Source organism: Dendrobates tinctorius, unplaced genomic scaffold (genome assembly GCF_039654945.1).
Source record: "Dendrobates tinctorius isolate UK_male_01 unplaced genomic scaffold, ASM3965494v1 ptg000086l, whole genome shotgun sequence".
In the NCBI taxonomy this organism is placed as follows: domain Eukaryota; kingdom Metazoa; phylum Chordata; class Amphibia; order Anura; family Dendrobatidae; genus Dendrobates; species Dendrobates tinctorius.
The window spans coordinates 23,995,407-24,014,653 of NW_027361754.1; the positions used below are offsets into that span (position 1 = coordinate 23,995,407).

General features: G+C 41.1%; 1 protein-coding gene across 4 annotated transcripts in view; it reads right to left on the reverse strand.

Moving 5' to 3' along the window:
• CADM1 (cell adhesion molecule 1) overlaps positions 1-19,247 on the reverse strand; it is a 247,056-nt gene that overhangs the window by 26,122 nt on the left and 201,687 nt on the right. For 2 of the 4 annotated variants that reach the window (XM_073585184.1, XM_073585183.1), the window contains exon 8: positions 4,587-4,664. The exons of the other annotated variants lie outside the window; for them this stretch is intronic. In XM_073585184.1, coding sequence (XP_073441285.1) covers positions 4,587-4,664 — 78 coding nt within the window. The remainder of the gene's footprint in view (positions 1-4,586; positions 4,665-19,247) is intronic. 4 annotated transcript variants of the gene reach the window in all.

Consider the following 19,247-nt stretch of genomic DNA (forward strand, 5'->3'; position numbering starts at 1 on the left):
CTTTCTTTACTGACCGATTGGTTCCACATCATGGAAAAAAAAAAAAGCGCTTTGGAAATCCACCCGGACTTGATAAGCTCGCAGTCCATTTACATATGGCATCATTTATCATAACCATACGACTCAGCCTCCCTATGCATTTTTTTAGGATAAAAAGGAAGCGCACGCTGTAATTTACTGAAAATCGACAGACCAGAGACTCAGAATAGCTCGGTCACGCTTGAAAATCCCTTTAATTAGGCAAATATGGCTCTCACAGAAATTACCACGCACTACAGGAACCAGCATAAATAAACCACTTGACCCTGTGAGCGCCGGGCAAACACTTGTGTCATGTAACTGTGTGCCACCGGGGACATGTCATTGCGAGGAAAACTCCTATTATTTCCAATTATTTCACATACAGTCTGACAAAAGCGATTGCAGACGTGAACCGTTTCATGGTTCTTAAAAAAGAAAAAAAAAAACGTAAAAAAAAGGGGAAAAACAGAATGTAATCAAAGTAATATAGTGTTTCACACGGTTGCTAGGAGATGGAGCGGCCGGCCTGCCCGATTTAGACTGCTCGAGTCGTAAGGCTTTTTCTCATTACATTTTTTTAATAGAAGTCGTCCCATCACTGCAGGTCTGGATTCGGAAGGTCAGTTGGTACGAGCTCGCCCAGATAACCGCAGCGGCGGAAATCTAGGGTTAGATGGAGGTCAATCAAATAATTAGCTGATCATCTAAGTAATGGACAGGATGGATTTTCCAGAGCAGAAGAAACCTCTTTGAGAGCGGATCTTTTCTCTAGCTCAATTAAGAGATTCCCAACCAGAGGACCATTCACACGCCATCCTACCTTCCCACTCCATCCTACTCTATGATCTGCACCTTTGTAGGCTATGTACCAAGACTAGGAGGATACATTCCTGATCATTGGGGTCTGACTGCTGGGACCCCCAAAGATCCAAAAACCTTCTGAATGGCGTGGAGGCTATGCATGCAAACTTCTGATCCATTCATCTCAATGTGACCGCCAGGGAGAGTGAAACTGTTTTTTGGCAATCTCATTAAAAATTGATGGCGTAGAGTCTTTGCTCTATTTAGATTGGACTCTTTAGAGCCCTATTTCTCAAAATCAGCGATGGTCCCAGCGATTGTACCCACAGTGATTGCGATAACTTCCATACTAGGCATATAGGAAAAGGACAAGCCGGCATTGCCAAAGTGGAAGCTACCTCTGTGAGACCGTTCTAAGCTCTAGCTCAGTTAAGGGGTTCCCAACCAGAGGACCCTCATCACTCCATCTTACTTCCCTTTCCACGCCATCCTACTCTGTCATCTGCACTTACCTTTGCAGGTAGTGTACCAAGACTAGACGTTACCCCTAGCAATAAATTCCTGATTGATGAGATCTGACTGTTAGGACCCCCCAACGATCCCGAGATTTTAAGAGCCCCTTCTGATTGAAGCGGCTGGAGATATAGGAGCTGGTTTTTGGCAAACTCATTAAGAATGAATGGTGAGGAGGTGTGCTTGACTAGCCTTTGCTCCATTTAGACAACCTTCGGAGCACTTTCTTGGAATTTAGTGATGGTCCGAACAATTAGACCCTAATTATCACCTAGCTCAATAAGGGGTGTTGTTACCAGGGAAACAAGACTACAAGATACGCACTATCCACAGGATAAGGCATAACTTCTTAGTCCCCATGGATTCTACAAATCCCCAGAATGGAGGTCTGAAGAGTCCTGTCTAAATAGAACTAAAGCAGAGCATGTTCACTTTGCTCCATTCTTTCTTAATGGACCCACCAGAGAAAGCCAAACTCAGCTGTTTTTGACAATCTCATGAAGAATGAATGGAGCAGAGGTGTTTAATCAGCCTTCATTTAGCAGGAGTTTTTAGAGCCCTGGTTCTCCAGTTCAGTGGTGGTCCCAACGGTTGGACCTCTAGTGATCGGGACGTTATCCCCTATTCCAGGAATGGGGGATAATTTCCAAACTTCGCACACACAAAATGGACAGGTCAGGTTTGCCGTAGCAGAAGCCGAACTCTACACCTACACTCAGCTGGTTTTTGGCACTCATGAAGTATGAATGGGGCAACAGTGCACATGCTCGGTCTCTGCATCATTCACATGGAGCTCAGGATCGTAGGGGGTCAGAGCGGTTAAATGCCCATCGATCTGGAAGTTACCCCCCTTTTGATGGATAGAAGATCACTTCCAAACTTGAAACTTTGTCCACCTATCTTGCACACCTACCCGGTCTTTGCTAGGACAGTCTGATCAACCGGACCACACAATGGGCCAAAAAAGGTTAGAATTTCTCCGGCATAAAACAAAGCCTTAGGCCTGTTTCACACTTCCGTTTTTGACCATCAGTCAAAATCTGTCGTTTTTGCAAAAAAAACAGATCCGCCATTTTTTTTGGCGGATCCGTTTTTTTCCCCATTGATTTGCATTACCGGCGGATCTTGACGGATGGCCATCTGTTGGATCCGTTTTTTTGCGGATCCGTCAATTTTTTGGCGTACGCCGAGATGCCTGGACGGAGCATGTAACATTTTTTGTACTGCAGGATCCGCATTTTTATAGTGCGCATGCCCGGAGGAATGAAGTCAGGCCTGAAATTTAACCCTGAAATCATTTCTGGCGGACAGAAAAAAAAATAATCACTCTCTCTCTCCCGGGCAGCGGTTCCTTTAAAATTCTTCATTCGGCTGATCCGTCAAAAAACGGTCCGGTGACATCCGTTCACATCAGTTAACAACGTATCCGCTTTCCGCCATTTTTGCGGATTTTAACTGACACAAAAAAACTGATGTGTGAAACAGAACTTATACAGTCACATTGGTGGAAAAGAAAACTATAAAAGTTATGGCGGCTGTAATGCATAGAGGAAAAAAAAATTGCCAGTCGGTAATGGGCAAAACAAAATGGCTGCCAAGCATTGTCCAAAAAGGTCTAGCATTTTTAGGCTGCTCTGCCCCCGAAACGGTATTCAGGAAGACTACTGCTGAATTTATGACATTCGTGTGCCAATTAACAGACCATTAACCCTTAAAATTCAAGAGTGTATACATTATGAACGTTTAAGATGGAAATCTCCTTTTAAGCCAATTTCTATTTTTACAAAATTGACAAATATGTTGTGTCAATCACCATGCAAGTTATTAAAGCTGTTTGCTCATGTACATTAGATCTCTGCAGTCCGCAGAATATAAATCCTGGCTTTACAAACATGAAGGTTTCAATTTTTCAAATGCATGGAAAATGTCCCGTTTTAACTCTACAGTCCTATGGCAATAAGGTTGCAGAGTCTGACTACACAGGGATTGTAGTCTGTTACTATAGAGACAGATTTTTAATTTAGACTATTTCCAAAATTACTCCATTTTAGAAAAACTGGAAAAAAGATCTCTCCTTTAAGGCCATGAGACGGGAAAAAACGTGTGTTGAATCTGCTGTAAAACATGGCTGTGTAACACGTGGATCTTCCTGCAGATTTTATTTCTTTACCTTGTAAGAGGTAAAATCCACAAAGAAAATCATAAAGAAAAAGACAAGATATTGTTAAAATCCGCAGTTTTCAAGTGGGAAAAATTCAGCAAAAATTTGGATAAAATTTGGTCAAATCTCATCCACGTGACGGATGCTGAAATCAAATTTTCACTGTCCAAACCCATACATAAAATCTTTAGCTTTTCTGTCTCATGTGGCTGCACCCCAAGAATAGGAGAATGATCGTGGATGGTCCCTAATGACCACATTAATTTCTTAAAGGGGTTGTCCTATAAAAAAAAAAAAATTAATTACCCATCCACAGGATACATGATAAATGCATGATTGCTGGCGGTCCAGCTGATGAGACCCCCACCCCGAGAAAGATGATCTCAAAGTTCCTTGTCTGCATGGTGTGGTACTGAGCATGTGTGATCACCTCCCTTATTGGAGCAGTGGCTGCACATGCTCAGTATGTCTCCATTTCCACAGGAGACTCAAGTTCGGTGAGCGTTTCAACTGTGAGATCCCCATTTATTTGCCGGCCTACAGATAGGCGACATGTAATTTTTGGAATGACCCATTGCAGGAGAACCTGTCACTTACTATAAATACGTGATTTTTCAACCAGGTGTAAATACCTCCGCTGTCTTGAATCAGGGGTTGCTTTTCTTTTTTTTCCTGGCTATCTCCAAATCCAATATACAACCCTTTCTTTCATGTGTAAAAATCTAGCCTTGTTAGCTAACTGGGTGTGGTTATCAAGAAAAGAGCCGACTACCACGCCCAAAAAGTAGATTTATACACAGGGAAGAGTACATCATATCTCAGGAATGGAGAGGAGCAGCAACAAAAGAAAATCGCTGGATTCCGGAGAACAGCGACATTTACACCAGGTAAAGACAAATTACATATTTAAGGCAAGTGACAGGTCCTCTAAGATAGTCCCATGTAATAAATTATAAAACAGAGCTCACCCGAAGGTCAGAGGCTGCTAACCACCTGGAAGAAAAATGTGATCCCTTGTCCTCCCCGCACCCCAAACCAAACCAAAGCACATGCAGGGAAGTGACATACACACGTTATGAAGTTACCATACCTGGGGTGGTGGTGGTGGGTGTGGTAGTTGTGGTGGTAGTGGTGGTTGTTGTGGGTAGTGGGGGGGTGGTAGGGGGATCTGGATGGAAAAAACAAGGAAAACAAAAATTCCAAATTAAAAAAATAAAATAAAATAAAAAAAAACACATCACAAAAAGCACAATATCAATGGGAAAAAAAAATCAGTAGGATAAAAATGCATCGATGGAAACCATGACACTATTAATGTGAATACTATAGCAGGATATCATCTGCAAAACAGCCATAAAATGATTCATGAAATAAGGTAATTAAAAGGGTAATTAATACAACAGTACAACAAAAAAGACTTATTATACAAAGAGGAAATCAACAGGATATTAATGGAAAATATATACATTAACATGGAATACACGTGACAAATATTTGCAATGCATCAATTGGAAAGCAGCATGAAATTCAGATGAAATATTAACAAAAATAAACATAACACCAAAAAAAAAAAATAGATATTAGTAGTGAAGGCATTAAACCAGCGAATGCAGCCTGTCAGAAGGCGATATCAGAAATAAAGGCGAAATATTGAAGGACGTAACAAGCATCGAGCACAGAAACTGCAGCATATTTCTCTTAGCCGTAGAAAGAATCATCAAGCTAATTAGATGCACGAGGATTGGGTTTTTGGTTATGCTTCTTGGTCCACCGTGAAAATAATTTACATGCACAGGATTTAGGCTAAGTTTAGACATCTTTATAAACACGGATCTCGACGCACGGACTGGACATGGGTCTTCTGACCCAAAATAAACGGTCTCCTAAGCTGTCTATTTCGGGATATGGGACCAGTGGTCAAGTTTTTGCATCGGGGTTCGTTCTCAGATTATTTGGGAAAAAATGGGGTGTGTCTTCCGAAAATGACCCATTGCTTGTTTGGGGTTTTTGTGTTACAATTTTTTTTCTAAGTTGCCATTTTTTCCATATTATAATCTGCATTAAAAATTTTCTCAAATTTTGACATTTGCTTTTTTAGACCTCTTACTTCCTATTCTTTCTGGAAGATTTTGAGCAGCCTGATTGTCAGAGAGGATAATGACAGGTTACACCTCTGTACACAGCTGATTACCCATTGTAGTTGGATATGGTGTTATGTCACAGCTCACCTCCTCTCCCTCTATACACAATGACTTTTGCACATGCTTCAGTACAAAAGATAGGGTCAGAGTCTGTTCATTCCGGCTATGTACATGTGTTGTTTCCTGAAACAAGACTTACGAGTCTAAAATAGCCCCATTGTTAAAATTGCAACATTTTTAATTTTAATATAAGATTATATTCAACAAATCTGGCAAAATCTTTAAAAAATGTAGTTATTAGAAAAGAGACTATTTAAACAGTTAATTTTCTTAAAGGGAGCTTTCCAGACTACTCAGGTGAAGAGCAGAAAAAAAACATTTAGACATCAACATAGTAGAGGACACAGCAAAGGAAGAACTGCCTACATTCAAATCTCCACTCACCCACAGACAAAATACAAAAAATTGTTAAGGACCTCTATTGGAAAGATTGGAAAACTCCTGGAGTAAGTGGTGGCCATTAGCGCTCCAGGAAAAGTGGGCAACTATATATTATACAAATTTAATGCCCACTAAAACCACCTGGGAATGCCCTCTACTCTAAATGCCTACTTTAGGGTAAAGAATTGCACAAAATTCATCCCCTGTCAGTCCGATACACCCCGAATTTCCCAGGATTGTGTTTGAAAACTTGGGGCAGTTGGCTGGTAGATAGAGTGGAGCAAAAATATTCCTAGGACCATGGTCTGTGGTAACAGGATCAGGGCAGTGCAACTTCTGGTGGCATCCTGGACATATTTGGTTCGTTCTCAAACTCTGCGATGTCATGACATTGGGTGGGCCAAGTAATCACAAGAGTCATTCCAGTATGTCGGCATCCAAGTGCCAGCAGAAGTTTGCACTGCCCTGGTCTGGCGGCCTCTTGACGCCATATCAGGGTGTTGCAAATCTTTTTGCTCAGCTCTAATAACAAATGCAAATGACTACACAGAGCAGATAGACGTGCTAATGATAATTTATACAGGAACAATTCAGATAAGTCTTCTACAGAAGTCAAGCCTTCTCTACGCTCAACTCCCAGCTTCTACTGATGGACTGACCCGAAAAACAAAACTGCTGAAATTTTGTTTCAGATTTCTATTTCGGCTTGCGTGTGAAATCCTGCGGGCAGCACATGAGAAAGTGATGTCGGACTGGCACTGAGTGCCCACACTGAAAAGCAAGAAATGGTTTTGGATTGTGCATTGGACCAGACAGCGGCCGAGGTTCTGCTGTGCCTGAACAATGACCCCGCTGTGTCAGAAGAGGCAGCAAGCACACAATAAAAATTAATAATGGCAGCTCATCTCGTGGTAGTAAACGATATTCTGCCAAGTGAATTCAGGAGCCCTAAGACCAGCCGGGACGTATCGTGTAATCTGGAGAACCTCGAGGCAATGTAGTGACTGCTGGGCAGAAAATGTGTCAGTCTAGTGATTTATGACTGAAAAGTAAAGGCATGCAGAAATCCAAACCGTGCCTGACGGCGGAGACAAAGAGCGTACCATCCTAACGACGGCAAGAGCGTCCCAGCGTAAGGTGACCTTAGGAAAGTAAAACACCGTGCACAAGAAGCTTTCCAGCTTCCTCGCCTTTGCCCGCCTCTCCTTATAATACAATATTCTGATATATTTTTGTCACATTTTCCATCCAACGCACTATTCTAGCAATAACTTAAAGCAGAGTTCACACAGGGTGTTTGCATCCTAGTTTTTGCTCGTTGACTGTAAAGAATTAATGACAATACCATTTCACTTCCTGTAGTGGCTAAAATGCTTAAGATTTCAGCCGTCTCGGGAGTAGCCAAACTTTGTAGCATAATGCCGCAAAATCGAACCGAATAGTTATCATACAATTGCGGAATAAATTAAAACTTGCATGTGAGGTTAGAAAAAGCAGACCTATCAAAAATTTTGGTCAGTGCTGAGCGCAAATAAAGTGCAAACTACAACAAAGGGGCAGAAGTGCTCAGCTGAATGTGCTTCAATTGGAGACCATTAGTTCACATAAACTGAGTCTCCATCAGTCACAGCATACCAAAACGCTCACCAAAAGATGAAAGTGTGGTAAACAGAAGGCCAGCAACTTTTAGAGGAACTTCTTAAGCTTTAAAGGGGTTGTCCAGGTTTAGGATGTGACTAAAGACTTCTGAATCCTTACAGCATGTCAAAATTCTCTGGTGCAGGTGGTGTAAGGCACGCTGACTAGACATGATCAGCCTAGGTCTATTCACTTGTATTGAACACGCCTAGTTGGAATGGGGTGGGATATATGCAAATCGCCCACTTTCGCCATTGGAACCGGAGAATCCTGACAGTGTGCGGTGCACAAGCTATGAGGACTCAGAAGTCTGCAGTCACTTAAATTGACTGCAGACTTTCATAAAAAAAGGTCAACGCTTTAAAGCAAAAGAAATGCCACAAGGTTGCAAGCTCACTGTTCTTGGCAGAAGTAGATTTAAGTTTTCTAAATTTAGGGCAAACAAAAAATGCACCAAATTTATTAAGGGGTAAATACCTTATATTAAATATGCCACAATTTCTGCCAATGATCAATTGGCACACAGATGTGCCCCTTTTCTTCTTAGAATTTGCATTCAGCTAACCCGAGGGTGAGCACTTCTGCATCTTCATTTTGGTGATCAGGGAGGGTCTCAATACCGGGCATTTCACCTATCAAAATTTCTGACATGTCGCTGTGATAAGTCAAAACATTCCTTGAAAGGGCATTCATTCTTTTAGGGTATATTCAGTGGTAAAACGAGAAGTAGATTTTGTGTAGGAGAAATTCTCCTATGTACTTCATTAGAATCATTATGGATGAGTTAAGAAATCTCATCCATGGGTTTAAAAAAAAAAGAAAAAAATTCTACAGAATAACTTTTTTTTGGGTGTCGAGCAATTAATATCTCAGTCAAAGGAAAACACCGGAGGTCTCTTTAGAAGTGCTATTCTTCCCATTTTAGCCATTCATGGCACAACTCTGTCGAAGCTCCATCCACTGGAGGTGGTGTGGTGAAACCGGCTGCTCTGTGCAGCGTCTGGAAGCTTAGCTCGGCCTCGCTTTGCATTTATTTCCCAATTCTGTTATGAAAGGCTGTGAAGGGAATAACCTTTAAGACTTTTTTTTTTTTAAACTATAACCATCATCCCTACTGGCTCTTTTGTGAATTAGGTCTTAGAAGAACTCAATGTCTCCAATGAAAGCCAGATCAATAGACCCTTCTACAAGCCAACGAAGGGGACTTTCCCCAATTTTTAAAGTCCTGCTACAGTGCTGGAAAACATCCCCGACCTGACGATAGATTGCTTAGCAAACATTCTCTATTCTAAAATAGGATTATCGATAAAATTTGAAATTCTGGTAATTATTACGATCAGACTACAGTTCAGGTACAATGTGAAATATAATGTAAGATAATGAACATATCTGAGTTGCAAGATGGATTTAACCCTTCGCTCATATACTTCATTAGGACTTAATTGGCAAAATAATTTGAAACTTAAATATAAGTCATGAAAATTTGTCACTATGTTGCTGATGAACTGCAGCGTAAGGCCTCAGTCAAACGTCCGATTTTTCTCATGTGATTGCCATCTGTGATTTTCACAGATAACATTCGCACCTGTATTAGACATGTCCAATATTCATCCGAAGGTCAGATCAAAATCAGCAATGCAAGTCTATGGGGTCCGTAGAAATATCGGACCGCACTTAGACATCAGAGCACTGTCCAATTTTCACGGTCTGTCAGAAAGGAGAAGGTGGAGAAGCTTCTTTTTTCCCCTACATAAGAGGGATCAAACTGATTGGAATCCCCAAAAGACATGAACACCTGTGGGAGCAGGTTTTTTCTTTAAGGCATGAATCTTGGGCTAATAGTAATTATTTAGAACAAGATTTCATTAGAACAAATTCAACCTTTGGCTTTTTACAGGCTCTTTATTTCCCTGCATGTTGCTGACTGCAGAACGAGGTAACTGAAAATGTATTAGCGAGTTCCATCTAATGGCGATTTTGTTACATAACATGGAAGACCACAGTACAGAGCAATTCCACCCAAAATAATTGTCGTATTGGGGTAAATCGAGATTGTTAATGATCCTACTTTACTTACCGAGATGCTGGCATTTTACTATTTTGTTAAGGCGGCCATATTTATATGGAAAAGTGTGAGCCGTTGGTTGTCACATTTGCCATACTTGCCCAGCAGTTGATGACAATCTGTCACTTTCTCAGCGTGTACTGGTAACAACATAGTGACAGTTCATCATCAGCTTCGGAGAAGCTACTCCAAAAGTGACATCAAATATGGCAGCAGATCCTGTTTTTACTTCTGATCATAGAAACAACGTTAACAAATGTGGGACATTGATGATAATGTTTTATTTCGGCCTTCTAGTTAAAGTCACCAGTTTCCAGCATAGGGGAGACTGGAGTAAACACATGGGTGAGATACATGGGACGGGGGCAACATCTCAATCTGTTCACTTCTATCTCATCAATGAGTATCAGTTATTTGCAGAAGAACAGTAGGTCGTCTGGGTATTGCACCAAAATACGCTAACGTGCTTCTGCCTTTCGGCCATCTGGATGCAAATTAGTAGACCCCAACCTCCACCTCTGCTCACTATGGAATAGCGTCTATTCTTTTAATCTCATTTATATATTCCCGGAGAACTTCTTTAAGGTTGTTATAACTGATAATATGCCAAATAGGCCATCTAGCTAACAAAAGGGCGGTGACCAAGCTAGCTGCCAGCTCTGAAAAATCATTAGTAATGGATTGCTCAGACAAGCTTTTGGGTTTCTTGCCAAGGTATTGCTACTATGATTCACGGCTCCTGATAAGCCACATCACGTCGCTGCCAAAGCAAAGGATCCCTGATCCCAATACAGGATGAGCAGAGCTTTAAAAAAAAAAAAAAAATCTAGTGTCCGTTAGTTCTCCAAATAAGTCACTCTGAATCACTGCAAATATGTGCTCTAAGATCCCCCATGATATTTATGATCCACCCATGACCTCCCATGTTCTCTACGATCCACCAGTGACCTCCCATGTTCTCTACAATCTAACAGGACCCCCATATTCTCTACAATGACCTATGATCTCTACGCTCCACCCATGACCTCCCATGTTCCCTACGCTTCATCAATGACCTCCCATGTTCGCTTCGATCTACCCATGACCTTCCATATTCTATGATCCACCCTTCACCTACCATGTTCACTATGATCCACCCAAGATCTCCCATGTTCTCTACGCTTCACCCATGACCTCCCATGTTCACTACGATCCACCCGTTACTTCCCATGCTCTCTATGACCTCTACATTCCAACCCTCCTTCTCTACGATCTCCCACAATTTCTATTATTCCCCTTATACTTGAAGTCTACATTCTAGGACAATATAGTTCATGGCTTAAGCAAAATATTTTGTATGATGCCCCTATTACCTAAAACGATTACCTAATGTCTCCTGCATCTGTCAATCACATTACATCATCTATGCAAAGTGTCATTTCCTTTCAGACAGTACTACACAAAGGGGCCAAAGAGTGAATAGGGCAAGTAGGTTCCATCCATGAAGCAATTATCAAAGGTGGACCTCACTAAACACGAGTGCATGGTGACTGCAGGGCAAAGTATGATCATTCCTTAGCATGGCCTGCACTGAGATACTAAGGAGCTGTACAACCTCTGCCATATACACAGGTCTGAAAAGATACATAAAAATCTATATACACAAGTGCAGAGCTAAACAACAGTATGCGATTCGGACAACTTAAGTCACAATATGTAACTCTGCTATTACTTTAGTTTGCAACTTTTTTTTTATCCTCATGGGAGTCAATAGAAATGTTGTACTACTAGTGTGCACTTGTCAATTCCCATCGACTACTACAGATAACTGGGTCATCTCCTTGTGCTCAGACATTTTTATAACAAAAAGTGGCATTCTTTGTGTTCAGGCCTCTGCTTAGGAACAAAGGACGTGGCTTGCTGGTGACAATGCTGGATTTGTAACTAATGATGTAAGTCACATTGACAGGAAAAAAAAACAGCAGCTCGGATTCACTTGGCTGCTAAAGTGTAGAAAAAGTGTAGCGGATAACTAGCACTGGATCGAAAATACTACCTGTCCACAGACTAGATGATAAACCTATGTCGAGACCCTCAAGGATCTCAAGAACAGGGAGCCCACACTCCCCAGTGTGAATACAAAGTTAGAGGACATATCTGGTCACCATTCCTATGGATATTGAATGAGGCAGTGATCCCATATGTTCACCTCCAGTCCATAAACACGAAGGACTTTGGTGTCACTATTATCATGATTGTTGGGGATCCAAGTAGTAAAACACCCAGCAATTGTACATTTAGCAATAAAGTGGAGCAAAAATATTTGTGCTGCCGTGGGCCAGCATCCAGTCCAGTTCTCCATGGCAGTCTTCACGTCTGCACCTTGTATCCTGGATGCCTCTTGCACTTACAGTAGTGTTCAAAATACTAGTAGTACAATATGACACCAGATTAAATCACTGTTTTTGGTATAAATTATATCACCACACGTCACACAATTTACCAGTTGGTGTAGTAGAGTCTAAGAAAACCACCAGACTCCGCATTCATGATCTGCAGGTTTTTGTGTCTATTAGAATAATTGAAAGGGGAAAGTGTTCAAAATAATAGCAGTGTGGAGATCAAGTAGTGGGGTCAATCATTCTGTGAGGAAACAGGTTGTGAATCAGGTGGCCCTTATTTAAGGAGAAGCCAGGACATGTTGTACATGCATTTCTCCTTGAAAGCCTGAGAAATATGGGTCATTCGAGACATTGTTCAGAAGAACAGCGTACTTTGATTAAAAAGTTGATTGGAGAGGGTAAAACTTAAAAAGAAGTGCAGACAATGATCATCTGCAGCTAAAGTGATCTCCAATATTTTACGATGGAAAGAAACCAGAGAGACGTGGAAGAACACGAAAGACTGCCATTCAAATGGATGGAAGAATAGCCAGAATGGCAATGATCACCTCCAGGATGACCACAGTCTCAAGATACCTGTGAGGACTAACAGAAGACGCCTGTGTGACGCTAATCTCTTACCACAAAGTCCCCGCAAAGTCCCACTGTTAAAAAAAAAAAAAAAACGACACATACTGAAGCAGATACAATGTGCCAAAGAACACACCAACTTGCCTAAAGAGAAATAGAGAAACATTTTGTGGAATGATGAAAGTAAAATTGTTCTTCTTGGGTCCAAGGGTCACAGACAGTTTGTCAGATGACCCCCAAACACTGCATTCAGCCACAGTACACGCAAAAGACCAGGGCTGTGGAGTCGGTAAGCCAAACCTGCAACTCCGACTCCTCAATTTCCCTTACACCGACTCCCACATATATTGCTTATATTTAAGAGAAAAATGTATTGTAGTACAATGTGATCAGACATTTAATCATTTCTATGATACAATAATCAAAATATTTAGATAGAACATAATATCTATTTATTGGAATACAACTTTAGAACACAAAAAACTAATAAATTGTAAATATGTAGTACACTGTATAATATCGATTACATACATACGGTACAGACCAAAAGTTTGGACACACCTTCTCATTCAAAGAGTTTTCTTTATTTTCATGACTATGAAAATTGTAGATTTACTCTGAAGGCATCAAAACTATGAATTAACACATGTGGAATTATATAATTAACAAAAAAGTGTGAAACAACTGAAAATATGTCATATTCTAGGTCCTTCAAAGTAGCCACCTTTTGCTTTGATTACTGCTTTGCACAATCTTGGCATTTTCTTGATGAGCTTCAAGAGGTAGTCACCGGAAATGGTCTTCCAACAGTCTTCCCAGAGATGCTTAGCACTTGTTGGCCCTTTTGCTTTCACTATGCGGTCCCAGCTCACCCCAAACCATCTCGATTGGGTTCAGGTCTGGTGACTGTGGAGGCCAGGTCATCTGGCGTAGCACCCCATCACTCTCCTTCTTGGTCAAATAGCCCTTACACAGCCTGGAGGTGTGTTTGAGGTCGTTGTCCTGTTGAAAAAAAACGATGGTCCAACTAAACACAAACCGGATGGAATAGCATGCCGCTGCAAGATGCTGTGGTAGCCAGGCTGGTTCAGTATGCCTTCAATTATGAATAAATCCCCCACAGTGTCACCAGCAAAGCACCACCACACCATCACACCTCCTCCTCCATGCTTCACGGTGGGAACCAGGCATGTAGAGTCCATCCGTTCACCTTTTCTGCGTTGCATAAAGACACGGTGGTTGGAACCAAAGATCTCAAATTTGGACTCATCAGACCAAAGCACAGATTTCCACTGGTCTAATGTCCATTCCTTGTGTTCTTTAGCCCAAACAAGTCTCTTCTGCTTGTTGCCTGTCCTTAGCAGTGGTTTCCTAGCAGCTATTTTACTATGAAGGCCTGCTGCACAAAGTCTCCTCCTAACAGTCGTTGTAGAGATGTGTCTGCTGCTAGAACTCTGTGTAGCATTGACCTGGTCTCTAATCTGAGCTGCTGTTAACCTGCGATTTCTGAGGCTGGTGACTAGGATGAACTTATCCTCCGCAGCAGAGGTGACTCTTGATCTTCCTTTCCTGGGGCGGTCCTCATGTGAGCCAGTTTCTTTGTAGCGCTTGATGGTTTTTGCCAATGCACTTGGGGACACTTTCAAAGCTTCCTCAATTTTTCGGACTGACTGACCTTCATTTCTAAAAATAATGATGGCCACTCGGTTTTCTTTACTTAGAATTTGTTTTATGGCAAGAAAAAAGCAGCTAACAGTCTATTCAGTAGGACTATCACCTGTGTATCCACCAGACTTCTGCACAACACAACTGATGGTCCCAACCTCATTTATAAGGCAAGAAATTGAACTTATTAAACCTGACAGGGCACACCTGTGAAGTGAAAACCATTTCCGGTGACTACCTCTTGAAGCTCATCAAGAGAATGCCAAGAGTGTGCAAAGCAGAAATCAAAGCAAAAGGTGGCTACTTTGAAGAACCTAGAATATAAGACACACAGTATTTTCAGTTGTTTCACACTTTTTTGTTAATTATATCATTCCACATGTGTTAATTCATAGTTTTGACGCCTTCAGAGTGAATCTACAATTTTCATAGTCATGAAAATAAAGAAAACGCTTTGATTGAGAAGGTGTGTCTAAAATTTTGGTCTGTACTGTGTATATATATTATATATACACACACAAACACACACACACACACACACACACTGACTTATCTTGGCTAAGATAAAGCCTAGATCCTCAGGCTACATTCACACCATGGGCGTAACCGGGATCAAACCTGGGGGGAGCAGAATCTCCTACTGTTCCGCAGAATTTCATACTGCACACCTCAGCGGCTGCAGAACCTCATACTTCACACCCCTACACTTGAAAATAAAGCCTGCACCTTAAGAAGATGTGGTGATGAATGCAGTCTATTTATTCCAACTATCAATTGATGTTGATGTGTTTCTGAAGACGAGCAATGCCTGTCCTGGGCGTCCTTTTGGGCAGCTAAGAGGTGTACCTGATTGGTGCTAAAAAAAAAAAAAAAAAAAAAAAAAAAAAAAAAAAAAAAAAAAAAAGGAGTGTTGGTCTGTGTGCTACCCGGCTTTCATTCTTTTCGGTACAGATGAGATATGGATAAATGGATAGAGCAGATTTCTAATCTGCTTTTGCTATTGAAAACATTATCTAGGAGCTCAAAAACCTTTCAGGTGATGCGGTTTTTTAAAAAGCTGATCTGCTTTTGCAACTGAAAAACGTATCCTCAAAAAACGCAGGAAAAACGCTGTGTGTGAATGTAGCCTTAGATCAGGAATAGAACAGCCATTTATAGGACATTTCATACCTTTCCCAAATTCCTATGAAAAAATATTCAGCACATTCTGCATTGAACTACTGTACCCAATTTATTATATAATTTAGGAGTCTGAGTCGGTCCATTTTATACAGACTCCAACAAAATGAGCTCCGACTCCATGACTCAGACTCCACAGCCCTGCAAAAGACAGTGAGACATGGTGGTGCAAGCATCATGGTAGGGGCTTGTTTCATTTACAATGGTGTTGGACCTATTTACTGCATAACAGGGATCATGGACCAGCTTGCATATATTAAAATACTTGAAGAGGTCATGTCTTACGCTGAAGAGGATATGCCCTTGAAATGAGGGTTTCAACAAGACAACGACCCTAAACACACCAGTGAGCGAGCAAAATCTTGGTTCCAGTCCAACAAAATTGAGGATATGGAGTGGCCAGCCCAATTTCCCCGGATCTTAATCCAATAGGACACTTGTGAGCGGACATCAAAAATGCCGTTTCTGTGGCAAAGCCAACAAATGCCGAAAAATTGTGGGATGTAGTCCAATCATCCTGGGTTGAAATAACAGGTGACAGGGGCCAGAAGTTGGTGACTCTATGCAACATAGATGTGAAGCAGTTCTAAAAAACTGTGGATAACAACTAAATATTAGGTTAGTGATTCCAAGGAATGCTAAATCCACAAAAAAAAAAAAAAAAAAATAGTAAAGACAAATGCAGACACTGCTATTTTTTTTAGAATGGCCCAATATCCATGTTTTGCCGTTTTTCGTAAAGTAGTTAAAAAGTATATACATTTCTCTTCCTGTCGTGAATTAGAAGACTATGTGCAATGTTCCCAATGCTGGAAATAAAAACTAGTATGAAGATTTTATGATTAACTCATGCAATGAACGTACTGCTATTATTCTGAACACTACTGTACATCAGCCCAGCAATGTCATGATGTCAGAGTCCAGTACGAGGCAACCAGGATGCCGAGCGCAGAAGTGAAGACTGCCCTAACCCAGCTGTGCCCTACTCCAGTACTCCATGGTAGCTGGATTAGGGTAGTGCAAACCTCCTCAGTCGGCACTGGTTTGCCCATCTAGGGTACTTCTTGCTATTAGTAGGCCACTGCACCTAAGTTGTGGGGGCCGAGTAGTTGTAAAAGGTGCTTAGGAGGAGGCCTAGGAAGTCTGCATTGTTCTTGTCTGGTTGTACTGAAGTGGATGCTGCACTAGGGCAGCGTAAATCTTTATCTGATATGTGATATGTATTGTTTATTGATCATCCTCTAAATTTTTTTTGAACATTTCATAACATTTTGACGGACTGATGGGGGTAGAAATACTTGTAGTTTCATTGGATCTAAAATAAGTAAACAAAGCATTTGTACAATGGTCTATCTGACAAATGTCCTATCGTTTTGAGTCTACAGCTCAGGTGCAGACCTGTACATATCACTGGTTGTGGACTACAAACCAAATGCGCCAATTTTTATTACGTTTTTGCATTTATTCCACTTTTCACCTAATCCCCCCAAACTGACAATTGTGTAGGTTAACAAAAATGTAGGGTAGAGAGGTTTGTCAATTCCACTGTAGGATCAGACTACACAGAATTTTGTTTGTTACCAAGGAAACACATTGATAAGAGGTTTGGCAACAATTTGTTAGCATTATTTTTAAAATTTTGCAATGGATTTAAAATACAGGTGTGCACCTGGAATAAAGAATCTGGGGAAAGTTAATCTCTGCTGGCACCAGTGCCGCCTTGCAGTGGTTTGACAACCTTGTCAGTTTTTAATTGTCTTATCCCAATATATACCGTAGGGAATTTTTGCTGTAACACTGCCTTTAATTGTGTGATTTATATAATAAAATCAATTAATTAATCTGGGCATTTCCCAGCGCTTTATTAGACCGCGCTTTCTTCTGTCTTTGTTAGCAGAGCGGGTTACGTTAGGTATCTTAGGATTACAAATGACAGCCTGAAATGACTGGCTAATGGGTAGCCGCACGGAGGAAGAAAAAAAATGAGAAAATTAGAAATGTAGAAGAAAATTGTGTCCAAAACTGTTTTCATTTCTGAGTATTAAAAATTAGCAGATTGTAAAGGCCATTGAAAGATGAAAGCAAATTTGTGATTCTGGGAATGAACGCCAAGGCAAGAACAGGTTGTGATTGCTTAAAAATCTAACAAGCTGCTTTTTTTGATGTTTTCCCCGCGTGTAGGAGTGTTTGTCTTCGATGATTGTAATGCTTGTCATCAAGGAGACGCTTTTCTTTAATGAATCACGAAGAAAGAATGGGTGCAGAAGGGGTCACTCATTTTCAGCTAAAAATATCTGAGTACTGGAGAAGTAGGGGGTGGATGTATGGCATGTACAGTACATACGTTGGGTTCATGTCTCAATGTCACAAGAAACCTCTTAAAAATGTTTTCTGATTCAACCCGATTTATGGAGGCCACTTCTTCCGATACTTGTGAATTTTAAGAAATTGCACTCCGTAAGGCCTCCATTATGTTCAGAGCTTTTTTTTTTGTATTCCGCACCACATTCATATAGCCTACTGGCAAATATAGTGCACGTTGGACTATAGGAAGGTTTACACGACTGGGTTGAAGCCTTTTTTCTCACACTTTTACCGACCTATTAGCATCAACTGTGTTTATGTTGGTGTTCGTTTGGGCTTAAAAAATCGTGATCGTAATACAGATAAGAAAATGTGGTTACAACATGGTGGTGTGACTGTCTGTCAACAGGAGAACCAAGCTGATGCCATTGAACCTAAAGAGTTATTCTCATCTTAGCATGTTACCACCGATCCATTAGAATGGAGTTCTGTAGTGTCCTCTTGGATCGGAGCAGGTGCTGCTTTTGCCTTTGGGATTCCTGGAGTTAGCAGAACACAGCGCTAGGCCACCTGATAGTGGTGTTAAGATGGGAATAATCCTTTACTAACTTGTATAAAGTCTTTAGTCCATGTTCCACCTAGTCTTTTCGATCTCCAAGTCTTCAATTGTTCCCCAGGGCTTGTTGTTGGAATTTACATAATTCTGGAGTGGTCCCATTAGCTCATCTCTGACGCATTTGCCTTATTATGAGCCAAGATCTGTATCCGGCATTAATCTGAGACCTCTCCCTCCCAGACTAGCTAAAAAAGGTAAGCATTTAGGTCCTTCCTCCATAATTAACCACTGGTGATCACAGCCATTCAATCAAAAAGTGGTTACCAGCTGAACAAGCCACCCACAGACACAGGAAAAGGCGGGATCCGAAGGATTTTTTTTTTTTTTTTTTTACTAATAGTGAAGAAAGTCCACAGGAACCACAAATCTATGGTGATCAAAGCCATTGCATCTACAGACAATGTGACCACCAAGAGCTGGTGAGAAAATGAGAGAGAATGGTTTCTGAGGGGTTTATTTTATGGCTATTAAATCACAGGTTTTAATTTTTTTGAGAGGAGCAAATACATTCGCAGGACAAAGATCCATTGGCCACACTGCTGGTCCAGAGCCCTGCAAACCTTCTCCTACATGCTGTCATTCCCAACTTCTCTTCCAATTTGTGGTTTGGCCACAAAATGCCAAAACGATGACGTCATGCCGGGCCAACTAATAAGAGGTGCCAATGATGCCGGCAGATAGGAGGTTCACAGGGCTTTGGTTTAGCAGCTATGGACTACTAATATGGCGTCTGAATCAAGATCCTGTGAAC